Here is a 19,213-nt window from a genome sequence, read left to right as displayed (position 1 = left end):
CCCAGAAATTGAGGCTTACAAGCAAAACAGAGGCCGATTCTGCTTCCCCACCTGCCAAGTTAGCTCTGAGCTTGCACGCAGTTAAAAATAGCCGCCCTTTCGCTGAAGAGTGGCCTCTCCTGCTCTCCAGGGCTTTGGGAAATCATTTTCTGTTCTGTAATTTATTTGAGTTCTAGAAGCAGTCCTGGTGGTGGTGCTCTCGGACTTAAAAGTTCCTTTAACTACCTAGCACGCTAATCTAAGGATGAATAAATTCATTTTATATTAGCAATGGGAGATTAAAAATGAGATTTGAGCTTGAAGATAAAGGAGGCCACCTCTGCACACTGAAGGGCAGGTCCAAGCATCTCAGGGAGATGTCCTGCAGGAGGGAAGACTTGTACGTGGGAGACAGACGGAAGCAGTGACCCTGGGGAGATCACTTAGCGGCTCATGGGCTGTGTCTGCCTCTAACCCGGGGGAATGACGACTGCCCCGCATTGGTCTCTGCTAAAACATCACAGGCAAAGCCCTCAGCCAAAGCCTAGTCACCATTTCCCTGACCCTTCCTTAGCACACACTCCTGCACAGCAGCAACAGAGAACCAGCGCCAGGCAACAACTTTCACGTCACACCCACTGAAGTCAGGCAGCTGAGGAGAGCAAGCTCGTATTTTGTGTGGAGGTCAATTTTAATTCTTTGGGTTCTTGGTGAATTACATATAGTAACTCAATGAGAACACGTGTATCCACAGAAAGCCCTTCATGTTTCGTGATTTAATTTACACTGCAACCCGGTGATGTACAATTGTATGTGCTGCACTGCCCGGTGTGGGGACTCGCACGCCGCGTTCCGAGCTGAGATAACCCGAGGGCGGCGAGCACGGGCTGGAACTCAAGCCCCGGCGCTGCGCTGCGTGTGGTTTGGTGATGTCATTCTCACGAGGACAAGCGTCCCTTCCTGCAACAGGCCGCGGGCAGTGGCCTCTACAAGGAAAATACGTTAGGCTGCAGAAAGCTTTTTGAGGACTCAAGAAGTTGTTGCCACAAAGCAAATTGAGTATTTACTGCTGAGAAATCATTTTTCTAAAAGTACCCTAAGATCTTTCACACAATTAAATATATTTGTTATACTTTAGGGTGATGTGGACTTGGTTTGACTGAGGTTAACTTTCTTTTCCCTGGGTTCTTTTTGGCATATTTATGATAATTTTTACCTAAAGGAACTAATAGTTTCATTGCCTATTCTCTAGCAAATTTAGAAAGTTAATGAATTAATATTCAAATTTAGGGAATGTATTTAATATACTTTAAAAAAAAACCTAAGGTAACCTGTTAAAATTATAAAGTACTTCACATTCAGTCTCATAGGCATTTCTGGAAGTAGTTCATACATCCATGTGGGAATTTGGATATTCTCTGCCTATTAAAGTAACTAATTAGTACCTAAAGCTCAAATTATTTGTTCAAAAGAACAGTGAAAACGTGTAAAAATCACAGTGGAAAGTCAGATGGATAAGAAATGCAGACACAGAATATGAAGATCTTACATTTTGGGACAAAGGAATTTGGCCTTTTCCAGGTCAGTGTCAAGAACTACGTAAGATCGCGGGTTCTGTCTCTCCTACGAGGTAAAGAGCAAAGCGGCTGGTTTCACAGGAGTGGTAGAGACACAAGTCTCCTGGGTCAGAGACAAGGGACAATTCACAACAAAAGCAGCAACTGAGGCTGTGTCGACACCTTGCTTCTGCCAGCTCCCTAGGGACCCCGCCGACCCCATCAGAGCAAAACACGGGACCAGTGACGGGGCCTGTGCGTGCCGTGGCTCATGTCAAGGAAGAGCCCCTCCTGTTCACTGAGAATTAGCCGGGACCGTCACTTCCCAGTCTGCTCTGTCAAGCGTGCCCACGTGCACAGACACACGCACATGCACGCACACGCACGAGCCACATGACACGAGAGGCATGCACACGAGTGCGCGTGTTCCACCAACACTTAGCGCGCTCTCTGGAGAACTGGAGCACAGCTGACACTAAGTTTATGGCATAAAAATCTCAGTCTAAAATAGCGCAAAACTCTCACCATCCCTGCAGCCAAGTAATGTCCAAAGTGGACATTTCTGCCTAAAGCCCTCATCAAATGGGTGATGGGTAAAACTTTCAAACACCTCATTTCAGCCCAGGTTGTCAACTCTTCTCACCCTAAAACAAATTCTGGGCGAAAGGGACATTTTTTATTTTATACTCTTATTTCTCTATCTCCAGCTGCAGCAATCAGTTGCCACGAGCAAACGCCCCACAGCAGAGGGGCGTGACGTTAAATGAGGCGCAGTGTGGCTCCGGGCTGGCACTCCAGCCCCAGCGGCCCGGTCACGTCACAGACGGGCTCACATCCGCTCGCTAGTCTGATCTACTTTCCCAGCAACATCAGCCCTGGACACAAATGTTGGGGGCTTCAGAAGTCGGCACGGGGAGAACACGGACTTCCATAGTCTGGGTCACTGACAGTGAACTCGGCGAAGACACAAAGCAGCCTCGGCGTCGGCACCCTGCAGACCCCGCCCCTCCTACCTGGTTGCAGGTGTTGATGTCTATGCCCCCCTTCAGGTACTCCACGACTTTGTCCAGGTTGCCGGCTCTGGCTGCGCGCAGGAAGCTGGCATTGCTGTCAGACTGTGAGAAAGAGAGAGACCTGTTGTGAGTCGCTGACAAGGTAAAAACATGCCAGACACACTGCATGTCCGAGAGGCCTCTGCTGCGACGTGTCTCGGTGCTGGGTTACACTGCGGAGCAGGGACTCTATGGGCAGACTCTTCTCAGGGTTTCTGGGGAGTTGCTGAAGGACCTCAGCGTCCGCGGGCCCCACGCTCTGCTGTATCAGAGTGTAGAAGAGCCACGGAAATGAAAATAACTGTCACATTGGGAGATGAATTTACCCCCAAATACACTTACTGCTCATCTTAGCATCAGGCTGCCAGAGGCTTTATACTGAGCCTAACGTCAAGCCAAGTAGAACCGGAAACAAAGGAAACCAGAGCCGTGGCTTCCAGATGAGCCTGGGCATGGTCACCAGGCGGCCCGTCACGGGGCAGAAGGCTCCGAGGACTCAGGGGACAGGGCAGCACTCAGGGTGCGGCCTGGGCCACGCAAATACTGGGATCCCAGTGACTGCGGGAAAACAGGGTTCCATTTAAACCCTGGCATGCCACCCGACTAAGCTCTGGGGAAGGCGGCTCATCTGGATGGAGGCTGGTTTCAGTCCTTAGCTTCCCCACGGCTCTCTCCACGTCTGATCTGGGGAGAACTCGCTGATTTTCCCCACAAACTGTCCCACAGGGAGCAGGTCCGAGGCCTGGCGGCAGCCCCTGCCTCCCTGGCTCGCCCTCAGGGGACCCCACGGTGGGGACAGGCCTCTGCAGGGATCTGAGGCCCTTGCATAACTGTAATTCCCATGCACACTACCCAGCTACAGAGGAGCTGGTCACGTGTGAAGGGACGTCACCAGCCTACAGAGGCGACAGCCGCAGAGGTGACACCAGGTGTGATGGCCCTTCACCCAGCGCTCTCCCTCCCTGGATGACGGACTAGGTGGGGGCTCTTGGTGACGCAGAGAGAGAACTGAGAGTGTTTTCTCCAGGAGTCTCCAATCAGGAGCCAGGGAAGACTGAACCCCCAGGACTAAGTCACCACACACTTCCCCCAAATGCCACCCTGCCTCTATATTCAGTCCCAGAGGTGCTCAGGGGTGAGAGGCTGACAGAGGCTGACCGAGGCTGTGCAGGTGGGGTCCGGCCAGCTCTTGGGAAGGAGCCCGGGTGTGGCCAGTGCCTCTGTCCTGCTCACCCTCTGGGGCAGGGCCCGGGGCGGGGCCAGGCACACCTGCGGGGCAGCAGTGACTGAGCTGTGACTCATCGGCAAATGCCTACCCTGTGACATTGTTTCACAGTTTTTGACAAATCCTAAATTTCGGGAAGATTTTCCACCTTCAGGTTTCTGGCCACAGCACTTCAAAGTGAAACAAAACTGTGCATTATGTCAACATCTCAGAAGAAACATTATTTACTATTAAACAACAAAAATGAAATAACACGAGGTCACAGAAGAAAGCAGGACAATATTTTTCCCCATATGTGGTGTGGCTCAGTGGCTGAGCGTTGTCCCAGGCACCGAGAGGCCACAGGTTCCAATCCCAGGGCACATGCCCGGGTTTCGGGCTTGATCCCCAGTAGGGGGCGTGCAGGGGGCAGTCGATCGATGACTCTCTCTCATCATTGATGTTTCTATCTCCCTCTCTCCCTCTCCCCTCCTCTCTCTAAAATCAGTAAAACATATTTAAAAAAGAAATCTATGTACTATATATAAATGTCTAATCACTATGGTGTGCACCTGACACTAATATAATATCTAGTTTGTCAGCTATAATTTAAAAACTAATTTTAAAAAAATGTTAAAAGGAGGTTGTGCCTAGAAAGAATTTCATCTTGTGCATGAGGCTTAATGATTATAGGAAACATTCCTGCGTGTTTGCTGGGGGCCAGGCAGGGCGTGTAGGGAGCCCCACACTCACAAGGACACTGTGAGGAAGGAAAGTTATTATAATATCATCACTTCATAAGCAAGAAGGAGGTTTAGAGAGTGTCCAGGTCACAGCTACTCCGTGGAAGACCCACAATTTAACTCCTGTTTCCTGGTCTCAAAGCATCAGAGCTGTGTTACCATAGACACCAGCCTGTGAATAGCGGGTTAGTGGGTTTGTGTGACCACGGTCATGCCCTTGGTCCACATATTCACTCTAAATCACAGCATTCACTAAACAGCATGACTCAGCTGGAGGGACAGTTCTCGGCTGACCCCTGTCCCCACCTCTACCGGCCACCTAGGCACTTGGGAAAGGCAAGAGCTGCCTGCGCCAAACTCCTTACAGGTGTGTTCGTGGGGCGTGGGGAGAGGGCACGCAGTACCCACTACATTACAGGCCAGTGTCGCCCTCTGCCTGCTCACTCAGGTCAGATTCACTCAGGAACTGAGACCAAGCTGCTCTGTCCCTCCTTTACAAACACCCCACGAATAGACAGGGCCAGGGGAGCACCTGACCCCGGGGCCGAGAATCACCCAGAGACCCCACTGTGGGAGCTAAGAGGGCAGGTGTGTCCGAGGGACTGCAGGAGTCCCAGGAGCACCCTATGGACCCTCCCAGAACTTCTCCAGGGCCTGGGCGTGACACGGACGGCTGCTCTTGCTGTTACAGAATTGCAAATTCTCATAACTGCTTTTCTCTGAAGTAGCCCTGGAATTCCAGCAAGAATGTCCCCGTGTCCCAGAGGGGTGGACCCTGCCAGGGGCCAGCCCACAGTGAAGCCACAGCAGGCTTCCCTTTAAGCTGGACTCCTCTAGAACCCGTTGGGAGACTTCGTTTTCTCAGTGAGAAGGTACATTATAAATGAATGTATTATTATTATAAAATGGTCCCAGAACATAGATTTCAAGAACAAAATTAAAGTTAGGCCTCACAGTGTATGCAGTTTGAAGGAAGCAGCTGTTCCGACTTACACAGGACACGCACCGCCTCCCACAATGAGGTTGATCTGTGATCATCTCCGCACACAGCTTAGGATAAACCGCCAGCAGGCGGCTTGCCCTCGACCAACACAGAGACGAGAGAGGATCTGGGGACCCCGGGGACAGACACGCAGGCTTCACGCCGCCTCCCTGAGACATGGTAAGACGGTCCCTGCAGAGAGCAGGGAGGGGACGTGCACTCACAGCACACGGCGTCCCCTGGCTCTCCCCGGGGCTGCCCACGGAAAACGGAGAACACTGGGGACAGCCTGGGACACACAGACCAGCCTCTCCCTGCTCCGCTGCTTCGTGGCCCCAAACCAGCCGTCCCGACACCATGAAGTCTGACTGCGACAAGGAATTCAAGCTGAGCCCCACAATTCCAGCCGGCCACAGGTGGACGTGGTGACACTCACCCCTCCAGCCCCAGTGTGGCATCTCAGGCCAAGAAAGAAAAATTTCCTCTTCAACTCCTCTCCACATGCTTCTGTGAGACTTTTGTACATGGATGGTAGAAAAACAGAACCGTTCTCAACACCCAGCAGGGCCGCCGGGTCAGGAGGGACACGCTTCACCCCAGGGACGGAATCCGCAGAGGGCCCGGGGGCAGAGCCACAGGTGGCCAAAAGTCCTGGCTACAAAATGTTTATTCCATGCTTCCAGGTCAGTGATAACCAAATCAGGAAACGGAGCGTGTTCCTGCCACCTAGCTGGCTCCTCTGAGCACAACCACGTAATTCCGACACGCAATTCAGGGCACAACAAGCAGAGCTGACACAGACGCATGGCATACGTAGTTCCGCCGCGGTTCGGACAGTGATCAGAACCTGGGCACCCCGCAGGGCGGGGCAGGGCAGGCCTCACAGCCAGGGGACCCCGCGCCCCGCTGTCAGCAGCCCAGCAGAGTCACAAACAAGCCTGCGCCAGGCGCTGCTCCACGTGAACCCGCCCCCACTGACCGTCAGCGAGGAAACGTTTCCCAGCTCTCAATTTTAGCTTTTATTCAATTAGGGTCACATCTCTACAGCAATACTGATTTTATCTCCAAGCAAATAAAGAGCTTTTGACGACTATTGACCTTGCCATCATTATTCTAACCAAGATCCAGAGGAGGGAGGCTGTTTTGTGCTGGAACCACTGCGCAGATGAAATGCGCCTGGCTTCAGTCAGAGGGAACCTGCAGGCTTCACCTCGCCTCTCCATCCTTAGGCAAGTTTCTGCCTGGAGTGTGACATATAAATTTAACTGTCACACAGCAGTGTGTGTGCTGTGTGGAGAGAGAACCAAGTTATAAGTTCACCTGAAGGCAGGAACCATGTCTTATAATTCCTAGAATTTCCAAAGCCAAGGTCAGTGGCCGCTCAGGGTGAATGTACTGATAACAAGCCCTTGGGAAGGATGCTGTCATTTATTTCAGTTTTATGCAAATCTGACAATGGGTAATATAAATACAAGTTATTCTAGCTTCAACTGCTCAAAAGTTAAACTTAGAAAACTACTAGAGTTGTTACTTTTAGGTCATATTAGAAGATAGCATTGGGCCTTTTTTTGCAAAGCAGTAGTTAACTTTAGCCAAAAAGACCTTGTTGGTCCACCAGAATTAATAGTTGAAATGTCAAAATTTTTCTTAAATATTAACACCATAAATTGCCTTGTTATTGGTCCTTGACTAAGAGCCAGGTGGCAGGCTTCCTTTGTCTCAGTAATTAGATAACAAAACTTGTGAAACTAAGAGGTGTTGAGAGTTTCACTGAGAGGTCTGTATTCTGGAACCTTTCTGATGAGCAGCGTTGGAAATGCCGCCCCTTCCAACCCCGCACAGAACTTGGGGGCCGCTGAGCCCCTGCAAGTCTACAGGACGCCATCTATGGCTGGAGAGGCCGCACCCCCAGATTCTTCCCCACGTGTGAGACTGTGAGGCATTTCGGTAACTGAGTTCCCACCACTGATAACATCTTTTTATAGATCTAACTGTTAATTAGCACTAATTATATAATCATTACAAAGATTTAGCATAACCTTTCTCTTCTGGTTACAATTCTGAGTAAGAATTGTGTTCTGATTGTGTTTACTACACTTTTTTCACTGTATTTTGTCTGAAGATAAACAACTGTCCAAAGACACATTGAGCAAGGAAGTCAATTCATCATTTTTACTCAATTCATGCATATTTATGTAGTTTTAGTGATTCCTTATTAAAACTTTTAAACTTTTTCTACAGAATACATCTGGCAGCCTCAGTGGCAGAGTCTACGTGCCACCTTCTGCCTCGCCCATCCAAGCTCGAGGCTCCACGGCACAGGTGCTCCGTGTGGGTGCCTCTGGCTACTGCACTGGACTGTAAAGTCCTGAGGAATTAATCCTATTTTGTCCCCCTTGGGCTCCCTCTTCACACTTTCTGCTGCAGCTTTACAGCTAATCCTCTGAAGGCAGACACACTGACATTACCATTGGGTCCTCAGAGCCACTCGAATGAGGAGACTGAGGTTCATTTAAATAGGAGTGGACGCTGTATGTTCTTCTGGATCACTGCTTAGGCTTCTAAGAATGGTGAGTGTATGCACATGAACACCAAAGAAAAGACTGACTCTTCAATCAGAATTTTTATATTCTATGATTGGGGGGGGGGGAGACAAAGGAGGGAGGGAGGAAATGTAGGCTTAATGGAATTCATTATTTACTTTCCTGGAAAAACTGATTTAATACTTAATTTTTAAAGATCTCTTGGAAATTCACGTAAAATTTTAAAAATTGAAAATACACGGAATGAATATTGGACACCTCTGGCTGATGAACGAAGAGGTTTGAGCAGCCAGGAGAGCGCTGGTCACCACCTCCTGTGCCGCGTGGCTTCTCAGGCAGAAGTGTGGATTCCGCCCGGATCTGTCCTGGACTTCAGTTCCAGGGGAAGACAGGATCATTCAGAACCACCGTGCAGTTCAAACCGGCTGCTCAACAGGAGAATGAAATTCCGATTTGCGGACACACGTTCACAACGACGTCTCATAGCAGCACCCCAGTGCTCAGACTTCTGACGGTGCTCGCAGGCTCAACGACAAATAGAAGGGCTCCAAACAGAACAGGAGCCTAGTAATCATCAGTTTTTGGAAGTGGAGCCTAAATTTACTCTAATGCTATGACTTGAATTCCATTGCAATACCATGCTGACACTTTCTAACTTCAAGACGATGTGTGAGACGTGTGGCAGGGCCCCTGCCTGCTGGCAGACCAGCCTCCGCCCTCCCCACATGCCCATGTGGTCACGTCTCCTTAATGGCCACCAAACAGAATTTTGACAATCAGCTGAATTAACCTGGGTTAAAAGGAGCCTAATGAAATGGGATGGGTTTTTACACCTACATGCCCTGTGTGCCGATGTTACATGCTCAGCCCTCTGATGACACGGAGCAGTGGTCCTCACACCTCAGTGCACTTAGAGATTGTGCTCAATCTCGTTAAATAAATATTCCTGGTTCCCTCCAGGAAGAGTCTCATCTGGAGGTCTGCAGAGGGGCTTGGCATCACTTTGCAACGCCCCAGGTGGTTCTCCTGTGTGGGGCTCACAGAACACGCCCTGGGAGGGGCTGGTACGGGGTCGACAGGCCCCTCCCCTTACACAGGACCCGGCCTGCTCCACCCCGTGATCCTCGTAGGGTCGGCCAGAGCACGCGGCAAGAGGGTACATAAGCAGCCGAATATGATGAGCCATTTTTAAAAGCATGAGCATTTTTTCATGTTTTTATTGATTTCAGAGAGAGAAAGCAAGAGAGAGAGAGAAACATCAACATCGACTGGCTGCGTCCTGCACGCCCCCAACTGGGGTCAAGCCCACAACCCGGGCATGTGCCCCGACCTGGAATTGACCCGTGACCTCCTGGCTCCTGGGTTGATGATCAACCACTGAGCCACACTGGCCAGGCTGATGGGCCATTTTTAAAAGAAATAGTGATGTATTATAGATACACAGACAAGTTCATGAGACATACACCTTACTAATAGAAAACTGTTGAATGTCTTTTATTTCAGAAAAAATACCCTTCCCCTTTTATAAATCTGGGGGAACCAGACATGACAACCAGGGGTTTTCAAACAGGAAAAAGTAAAAAGCGTTCCTGCACGCATCTGTTTTGCTGGATGTCGCCGTAGCTGCTCTACATCTCCCCCAGAAGCCCAACAATCTGGAAACAGAAGGGCAGATCTAAACCGTCTTCAACTCTAGTTTTAATGCGTGACTTCTGCCTGGAGAGACCGATTTTCTATTTTTCCCTGATAAAGTGAGAATTCTGCATCAGACACACAATCAGCCTTAGAGAGAACCCAGGCATTGCCACAAATTAGACCTCAGAGCTCCCTTCTGTGCCTCACTCATAACTGAGGCAGGTAAAGAGTAAAAACACCTTGAATTCAAAAAAACCACTATGTCAGCAACATGTGTATTTCATCAAAAATACTCTTCAGGCTAACAGCCTCTCCTATCCAGCACCTCCCTTCACGCAGCTCTGGACACAATTCATTTGCTCTAAGGCCCTGAAATGACTGCACTTCAGATGGTCGTCACAATGCTTTTACTTCTTATGAACAAATTCTAAAGAAAGCTACGAAAATGTTTTATCACAGTCACCACGGCCCACACAAATAGGATGTGAATGCAAGCTTTGAAAAGTCAAACAGTTGAAATTTTGACAATCCAATGTGATATAATATGCCCCCAAAGTTCAAGGAGAAATGAAGGCCTAAGAAAAGCAGCAGATACTTCTTGTGGCATAATGAATTTTCAGTTTCACCCCCTAAAAGGGCATTAAATCCCAAACAGCAACTGAAAGTGGGAGAGAACTGCGGCAGATGTCTGTGTGGGAAGGAAGCAATGCGGCTGCAGAGCCAGCTCCCTCTGGGAGGGTCCTGGCTCTGCCACACGTGACCTTGAAGAAGCCCCTGGACAGAGTGGGACTAAGCTCATTAAATGTAGCAGAAGAAAGGCTATGAACATGATCGCACAATTCAAATAAATAATTATGTTTGGTTTGGATGAACCTCACTGTAAGAAAAATGTAATTGGAATAGCATGTCAGATATTGGTTGCTTATAACGGCTCCTGTTATCACAACATAGTCTTTCACTGGATTTCTTTAAAGGCCACTATTGCATTTTATGTGCAACCCCATACAGAGAATAGTAGCCCAAGAAGATATGTCATTTTATACTGTAATATGTTTCCTGCAATTACTATTTCACAGCAGTAATGTGTGTGCACTCGGAGTTGGGTCCATTCCTTTTCTGGGCAGAAGGTTATAATGAAAACTTCTTAGTCGCCAAGTTCTTGAAATGATTTTAGAAATGTCTTTTGTTCCTCTCCCACCATTTAAATTTTCAGAGCTCTGGTCTGTCGCCTGCAGCTGGAAAATGTGCACAACTAAATTTGCTACCTGGTGACTTCCTAGCATAAAGTCATTCGTGTCCTCCACAATCGTGCACTGAGCCTCTACTGGGTACGAGGCACCTGTGAAGCCCTGAGAAGACTGGAGCTTCTGATACACACACCAAGCCTGATGGAGTCTCCTGAACTAGCTCTAATCAGTGGTCTTTCCCTACAACACAGTCCAGGTTCTAAAGCTGGGCATATGACACTCTTGATAATCTGATTCCACGCTTACTATGCAAACTTCACGGGGGCCACGCATGTCCAACAGAGCTGGTGCTATCAACACTGCTTCTCTGTTTCTACAGTCTTCACCCTAATGTCACTAGTGGCTTGGCACCTGGCAGGTGCTCATAAGCACTTTGGGTGCACTTTTGTCCCAGCGGGACCCAAGGCTGCACCCTGTTTCCAAGGCCTGCTACAGGCTGCAGCTTCTCTCTTAGCAGAAGGGATGCTCAAAACACTTAGCAGCTGGTACAGCTCAGGGATATCCGGGCTGCATGGTTTCACTCTGAGAGAAGTAACTTGCAATAAGGCCAAAGTCCCTGCCGGATCACAGATAAACTTTACTCTCCGGCAAATACGAAAATGAAAATATTTCAGGAAGGTTTTTGGCCCTCCCCCCAGAAAACCACCATAAGCCTTTGTAACCATTTTGAGGAACATGCCAGGACTCTGAATTATTTGATTGCCCAACTTTTAAGCCTCTGCATAAAACAGTATTGTCATGATCAGACAGTATTTAAAGGCCTTTTCACTGACGCGGCTCAAATATTAGGAGTATTTATGGGCTGGATGTCCAGTTAGCACATGCTCGAAAAGCAGAGCGTGAACCAAGCATGACACATAAATGGGCAAAGCACCTGACAGCTGAATGTGCGTCTGCAGCGTCAGTCAGTCCAGGGCAAACCACGGGCCCAGCTTTGGAGGAAATTTCAAACTAAAGAGACCACATCACTGCTTATTCCCACCTGTCACCTACCGCTCAAGCCAGATCAAAAGGGACAGACCTGTGACACCACCCAGAGTGACGGAAGAGAAGGCCACTGGCGCAGCGGCGGTCGGGTGGCCTGGCTGCTTCGTCTCACTAGGTCGCCTGCCTCCCAGGAAGCGCAGGGATCCGACCAGTGAGGTCCACTGGGGCCTCCGCCTCATCCTTCCTCTGCTCCATGGCCAGGACTTACCCGCGCCCACAGCTCTATGGTGTCCTCGCTGTGGCAGCCGTAGTAGTCGGGGGCTTTATCCGTCTCCTGTAAGCGTCCCTGTGCTCTCATGCTCTTACCCGAGTGGCAAGAGGGGCAGAGGGCAGCATTGCCCATCTCGGCTCCACAGCTCCCAGTCAGTGGGCCCGTCCTTGCCACCTGTGCTCTGTCCAGGGCTCCCGGGGGCACACGAAGGGGGACAGCTCTTGCAGACGGCCCCTGGCTCCCCTGCTTGCTGCCCCTGCACGCCCCTCACCAGTTCTCCCCATCTGGCCTCGGAACCCCAGCAACTGCAGGCCAGCTCAGTGACCACTTGCATCCAGGCGGCCTGGCTATTTTTACACCTACCCGGCCAGCTATGCATGGCAATGTGGGGGGAGGGGCGGAGCCGTTCTGTTTTTCACCATGTGAGCAGCCGGTCCTACACAGGGACTTCAGTCCCTGCTGGCGAGGCTGCCTCTAGGGGACGGCCTGGGTCACTCAGTGGGGCCTCACTCCTTCCATTCCCCTCTGTCCACTCACAGGGACTCCCGGTCGCTGACACCCCGCTTCCAGCAGGGCAGGAACATTAGCTCTATAAGCACTCGCACCAAGAGGCATCCACAGCCACCTCTCAGCATTGAAAACCTTCTGGAAACTCACCAAGGAAATGCTTCATTTTACAGCAACGCGAATGTTTGAATTTTATAAATTATCCAGTTTCCATTTATCATTACTGTGCCACATAAGAGCAAACATCTTGATTCACATCTAATTCCTTTTAATTTTTAACATGTTGAAAATGTTTTCCCCAGCTTTACATTAAAAAAATCAAGAATGGCTTTCAACACCATACACATTGTCCCTGATGCGGTCTTGCGAGTTTTTGGAAGGAACTGTTTCCACTGAGATGAGTGCAGCAAACAGTAGCTGTATGAGGACAGTTGTGATGCATCGGGACTGCGTCATGGACGATGATGGACTGAACCGCACTCCCCGTTAGGGTTTCCTGTCAAACTTCACACATGTAATTACTTTAACATTTCTTCAACCCTCCCTCGTGATATTTGCTCTGCGTGTGTGTCTCTTCTTTCCAAATGGACTTTACAATGAGCAGCGGGACCCAGGCTTAGGCTCTGTGTCATCCACGCACATGCTGTATGTTAAACAGTAAATGTTTAAGAAAGGTACTGAGCTAAAAGCAATCATTTGAGGAACACAATGTCGAAGACACTTAGAAATGAACCATGTTACAGCTGATAGAACTCATCTCTCCAATTTGTCATTCTTTAAAAATAAAAATGTCTTGTAATTATTTTTTTAAACTAAAATCAGCATTCCTGAAGTGGTCTGTCCCTGCATATCGCTGCCCAGAGCCCAGGGACTGAAATCGGAGGCTGGCGCTCGGATTTGGAGGTTTCCATAGGGCGCCAGCTGGTTTTCACATGCGGTTCTGGGCAGCCCTCTCCCAGGGTTCATGAGACGCATGACCAGACCCAGGAAATGTTTTTACCTCTCAGCCACAGGTGAAGGCACCTCCTAAAACCATTTAAAAATGTGTGACTGTGATGAGGGGGCATAATTCTCCACTTGTGATAAAGAGAAACATGATCTAACCGTTTAAACATCAAAGCTTCAGTGTCGGGAACAAGACGAGATGGTGGCTGAGACCCTCCCATCGCCGGGATCTCCTTTCTATAAACTAGGTAACGGTGCCCACGGAGCTCCTCATCCCGCGGCCACCTCCAGCCATGCGGCAGGAATCGAGCGAGTGTGTCTAACCTTCCCACCCCGACGCAGGAAGCCGGGCAAGCGCTGCTTCTTGAGCCTGGAGAATTATCTCGTTCAGAATGTGCACCAAGATTCCGCAGTTGTTGGAAGAGGTACACTCTCCCTCCCCTACTTTTGGAATCAGTTAACTATTTTTAAAACAGGAACATTTAATATGCCACAGTCTTTAATACAGAATCAGACTGCTTCAAAGCAAAAAGCAAATCCTAAAACTTCCCTGCAGACTCCTCCCTTTATTCTTATAGCTGAGATCCGAAACTCCATACTTAACACACGCCGAGGGAACATTTACCCTCCGACAGGGCACGGTGTCCCTCGTGCTGGGTGAGCGCGTGGCCCCCCAACCAGGCCTTCCACCTGGCTCTCCTCCAGCTGAGCAGCCCCCCTTCCTTCCTGGGCCCCTGCTCACAGTCTCTGTCAAGTGCATCCCAACATGCTCTTGGCTGGGAAGGTCTTAGCTGGGCCTATGCTAGTCCCTGGGTCCAGCTCTCACTCTTGGCCCCTAACGTGCCTGTCTCTCCCGCTGCCTTTCTCAGATGTGAAGCACAAACAGGTATTAAACGTCTGTTGAGCAAGGGATACAAAGCAGCCACAGACAGGTGCACAGTTCCTAATGTCAGCGTTTAACTGACACTCGGAGCCAAACGGCTCCTTTTACACACTAACAGTAACAGATTCAAAACCCTTAAACTTCCCTAAGTATGACACATCTCAACCTTATTTCCAGATTTGTAAGAAACATCCCTTTTAGCCTTTGAAACATATTAACACCATTTGGGGTGAATTTCCCTGGAAAAGCACCTGTGCTGCTTTATCAAGACGACAGAGTGTGACCCAGAAAAGCCACAGTGAGGGCTCCTAGAAACTCCGACTCTAGACGACCACGACTGGCCTCCTCCTGCCCTCCCTTCTCCACGTAGGAAACTTGGCCTTTCCCGAGTGGAGAGACCTTCTGCGAGGGGAGTAAGACATCCCTGCCGCTGTGCCTGGGGCAGCCCCCGGAGTCCTCCAGGGGTGCTGACACCCACAGCCGCAGTTTATGCCTGAACAGGTGCACAGGCCGCTGCCCCGGGACAGCTGGAATGTCCTGCTTCCTGCTGACAGACTTCAATTATTAACCTGGAGGACAGCATCGCCATGAAACTGCAGCCAGCAGAACAGCTCCATGGCCCTATGCCTTTTGCCTGATCAGGCCCAAGGGACAGGGGTCTAAACACTCCCAGCTCCGTGCCCTAGTGGTTAATAAGGGTAGCCGCCAGGCAGGCTTGTCACGACCGCCTGGGTGACGTGACCGCCTGACAACCTGGCCTTCTGTCAACCAGGGGGCCAGGTGAGCGGGGCCAGGCCCACCCCTGCCTCACCCTGTGCCCGCGGCCGCCAGCATCTCCGTGGACATCTGGGGAGGCCGCTCTCTGCCAGGGTGGAACAATGCCACACTGTTCTCAGAAATGCTTCAAGGCATTAGGGCGAGTTACTCAGAAAGCAAGTATCTGCAGGACTGGCCCCACGCACAGCAGGGTACCAGACTCAGTGTGTGACGTAGAAAGTGAAATTCAAGGACCCAGCAGGACATATTCACAGTATCTTCCTAATTTCCCCGCACTTTACGGCGATTCTCTCATCTGCATCACTGCCTTTCACATCCCACAAAAGTCAAAACCCAGAACAAAGGCCAGCCTCTCACCCGTATCTCCCGAAAGTGGGTGCTCAAGTTCCAGGAACGAGCTCTGGAAACGGGCCGCAGCAGTTCTCACTTTCAACGACTACAGAGCAGCAGTGGCCACGGCGTCATCAGAAGGCCAGCGCCTCGGAGAGGAAGCGACCGGCTCGGCCCACAGTGTAACCTGCAGCAGGGACACACCTCCCAGCTACGAGCTCTCCCCCCGTGCGGATTCCCGGGACCTTTAGCAAATCTGGGCTTCAGTTTTCTTTTTCAAAGTAAGGGGGTTAGACTGATGACTGCCGGGCCCCTTCCAGTTCTGAGTGCTTTGTGAAATGGGACTTGTTAACATTCGAGTGTACACCCGACCTGAGGCGGTCGTTGAAACTGACCATCTATTCAGTTTGTTATCACAAAGGAAAAAGACGGTAAGAGGTGCTCGTGTCCGGATCCGGGTCCTGGTCTGTGGGCTGCCAGTAGTGTCTGGGACCCGGGGGGGGGGGGGGGGGGGGGACCATGGGGACGTAGGACCACTCTGCTGTTACGTAAGCGTCTGTCCGCGTGCCCACGCCTGCGCCCACCCGGCCACAGTGTCTGCATCTCACGGGGGTGCCAGCACTCGCTCCGGGCAGAAGGGCGCAGGAGACAGCCTCGTCCTGGCAGGACTGCGCGGGACAAGTGTTTGCAAATCAAACGCAGACGCCAGTTGGGGTTTTCTCCTCCCTCAACTACCTCAATTAATTTGTTCTTAAAGGCAAGTGGCGCCACCTTAAAAATACTGGAAACAATATTTTGCCAGAAGTCTGTAAAACTGGAAAGTTTCACTCAGAATCATGGGATTCGTGTCTTTCTCTCTCTGAACCACAGGGTTATTCAGGAATATCTATCACAGATGGAAGACACGAGGGAGGCGTCTCTCAGTCGGTCTCGTGGACAATGACAGTGCAAACGTGACCCGCAGTCACCCTCTGAGGGCACGAGGCAGGTCATCATTAGGTGTGAGACGCACGTGACTTTGGCTGAAGGTAGAAATCTGCTTGGATTACAGGCCCCTCCCCCCATGGCCGCCAAAATTCAATACTGATGATTTTGATACAATGTACTTATCTGATTAAACTAATATTTCATTACTCCTGCTGCCTGTGGAATTCTCTGGGCCCAGTCACATGAAACCAGGACACGTCCTTCTGAATCTGGGAGTTACTGACCTGCGGGAGCGAGACGGGGGCACCCGGGCAACGCGTCCTCCCATGTTTGTACGTTCACGGTGATTCCTCCGGCTGTATAGCCTCCCGATGCTAACGCGCAGCATAACTACTCTAACTGAGGTCAGTACAGGTGAGTTGTACTATTTATGCTGTGCACAAATCAATCAAAATGAACAGCAAGCTACCCACATGCCAACAAACGTCAATTAACCAATCTGACCTGACGTCCCTCCCAGCTCCCCCTCCCCTGCAGGCGGCGCCCTCCTGACATTCTGTAAGCATGGGGCTAACAGCCTCAGGCGTTTCCTAAAGGCCTCCGTGCCCCCACCCGCCCGCACCAAGTGGGCGCTCGAGGAATGCCGCCAACCGACATTAAAGATGTGGACTGCGTGCGGAGCGGCCGGGCCATCGACGCCAGACCCTGTCATATTTACTGGACTCTCAGACTCAACAGGAACACACAGCTTAGCCACGTGCACGCCTGCTGTTTCTGAAGGAAACTGTGTATACATAATACTCAGAAAACTGGCGGCCAGTAAGGCAGGGCTCCCCGCCACCTTCCTTTGCAGACGGGGTAAGTGATGAAATAAAAAAGCAGAGAGGGGCTCCATTACAATCTGGCCTTAGTGGTTCCTTTTTGAACTTAGGTCAGTTTTCAGTTTACTAATATTCTCATAAGTTTCCACTGCAAGCTGGGGAGACAGCTGACCAAGGCCATCTGGAAAGTATTTGAGTGAATGTGGGGAGCACACCTGTCGATCAGCTATGGAAAGTCCAGTGCCCGGAGCGGCAAGCTTCTCAGAGGAGCGCTCTCGGGGGGCTGGAGGGCGCGCCGGCTCTGTCCGCCCAGTGCCCACTCCGCGGTCGGGCCCCGCCGCGCAGTCTCCCCACGCCACAGTAAGACACAGCGCTTAGCACTCAACAAGACCAAGGGGACGCTGAGCTGACCAAAATTTACAATCCGCCTCTCCAAACAGAGTCTATTATTAGGCAATAGGAAACCCTACCACTAAGCTCAAATGCATTATCCATGACCTAGACCAGCGAGTAAAAATCCATGGATTCAGCCCACCTTTCTCAATCCACACTCCACTCAGCATCTGCACAGTGTTTCCCTGTGACGGTTCACAGACGCTCAGCCACCCACCTTCACATTCTGTCTGCACACTCACCCTGGAGGCGCTACAGAGCAGCACCTCTGGGTCGTGACATGCAACGTGGGGGCTCAATGTTTCCCCACACTTGTCATTACCGAAAGAATTTCTTCACTCGTGAAACAGAGCGCAGTTCAAGGTCATCATATATGTACTCAAAGTATTTTAAAATAACCTCCCAACAAAATAAATGCTCACGAACATACACACGCACACTCACCCCACTGAAAAGCAGGAGACAGGCATTTGAAATAAAAGCCAGGCCGTGGCCAGGCACTGATCAACCAAAAACATAGTCAAGTTCAAACTAAACATCCAAGATGCGTTCGGATGGAAGCCAGTAGGAACCCTCACCAAGAGGACCACCCACCTGCTCACGTGAGGACAGCACCTCGCTTTCGGAACAGGGTCTGCCGCATCACCTCAGTGGGGCCAGAAAATATTGTTTGTTTTTATAAAACTCCATGTTGACTGTGCATTTAATGAAAAATTAAACTACGATCGTGCAATGGTAGACCAAATTCACTCTTTTTCAAAAGCAATGAAACTGAGACTTCCAGAAAGAATCTGAATTTCATTGTCCAACTGATAATTTAGGTTCTACTTCAAGATCTCTGCAGAACAAATGTATTCTTTGTGGCTTAAAGTAAATAAATGTTTACAGTCATTCGCATATTCTTCACGCTGCAATAAACACCCGGTTACATATCACTCGTTCTCCCAGAAAACGGGAGGGTTTCCTCAAGTTTTCAGTCGTGTCCTACTTCTTTCTTAGAAGTCACAGGGGATCAAAGCCACTGGGGTATAAGAATAAAAACAGAAAATCAGTATCATTAACTCCACGAGTCTACAGTCACGCTGGCACGATCGCTGCTGCAACGCCATCGGCCGCCTGTGGCCCAGGGGGAGCCCACAGCGCACCTCCGGCAGCGACGCACCTCCGCAGGCCCTGTGCCGCTTGCACGTGGAATCCTCAGTCGTAAGTTTATAAATCACACTCTGAGGTCAGCATATGATCTGTCTCCTCTCCAGGAAGAGGACGGAAGAAAGGAAGCGGAAACATAAACATGATGAGAAAATACGGACCTGCCTCTAAAACTGGAGTTTTTTCTTTGAAGAGCAGTTATTAAAATGCTTTCAGCCCAGTCAGCGTGGCTCAGCGGCTGAGCCTCGACCTGGGACGCAGGAGATCGCGGTTCGGTTCCAGGTCGGGGCGCAGCCCGGGTCGCGGGCTCCACCCCCAGCGGGGCGGCAGGGTGGCCGGCCA

General features: G+C 50.4%; 1 protein-coding gene across 1 annotated transcript in view; it reads right to left on the bottom strand.

Annotated features, from left to right (window-relative positions):
* ANK2 (ankyrin 2) overlaps window positions 1-19,213 on the bottom strand; it is a 325,210-nt gene that overhangs the window by 122,284 nt on the left and 183,713 nt on the right. The window contains exon 3 of the mRNA XM_087816209.1: window positions 2,549-2,650. Coding sequence (XP_087672335.1) covers window positions 2,549-2,650 — 102 coding nt within the window. The remainder of the gene's footprint in view (window positions 1-2,548; window positions 2,651-19,213) is intronic.

This window comes from Miniopterus natalensis, chromosome 4 (genome assembly GCF_054644295.1).
Source record: "Miniopterus natalensis isolate mMinNat1 chromosome 4, mMinNat1.hap1, whole genome shotgun sequence".
NCBI lineage: Eukaryota > Metazoa > Chordata > Mammalia > Chiroptera > Miniopteridae > Miniopterus > Miniopterus natalensis.
The sequence above is the reverse complement of the archived record's forward strand: the minus strand, read 5'-3'. Positions and strand labels throughout refer to the sequence as shown.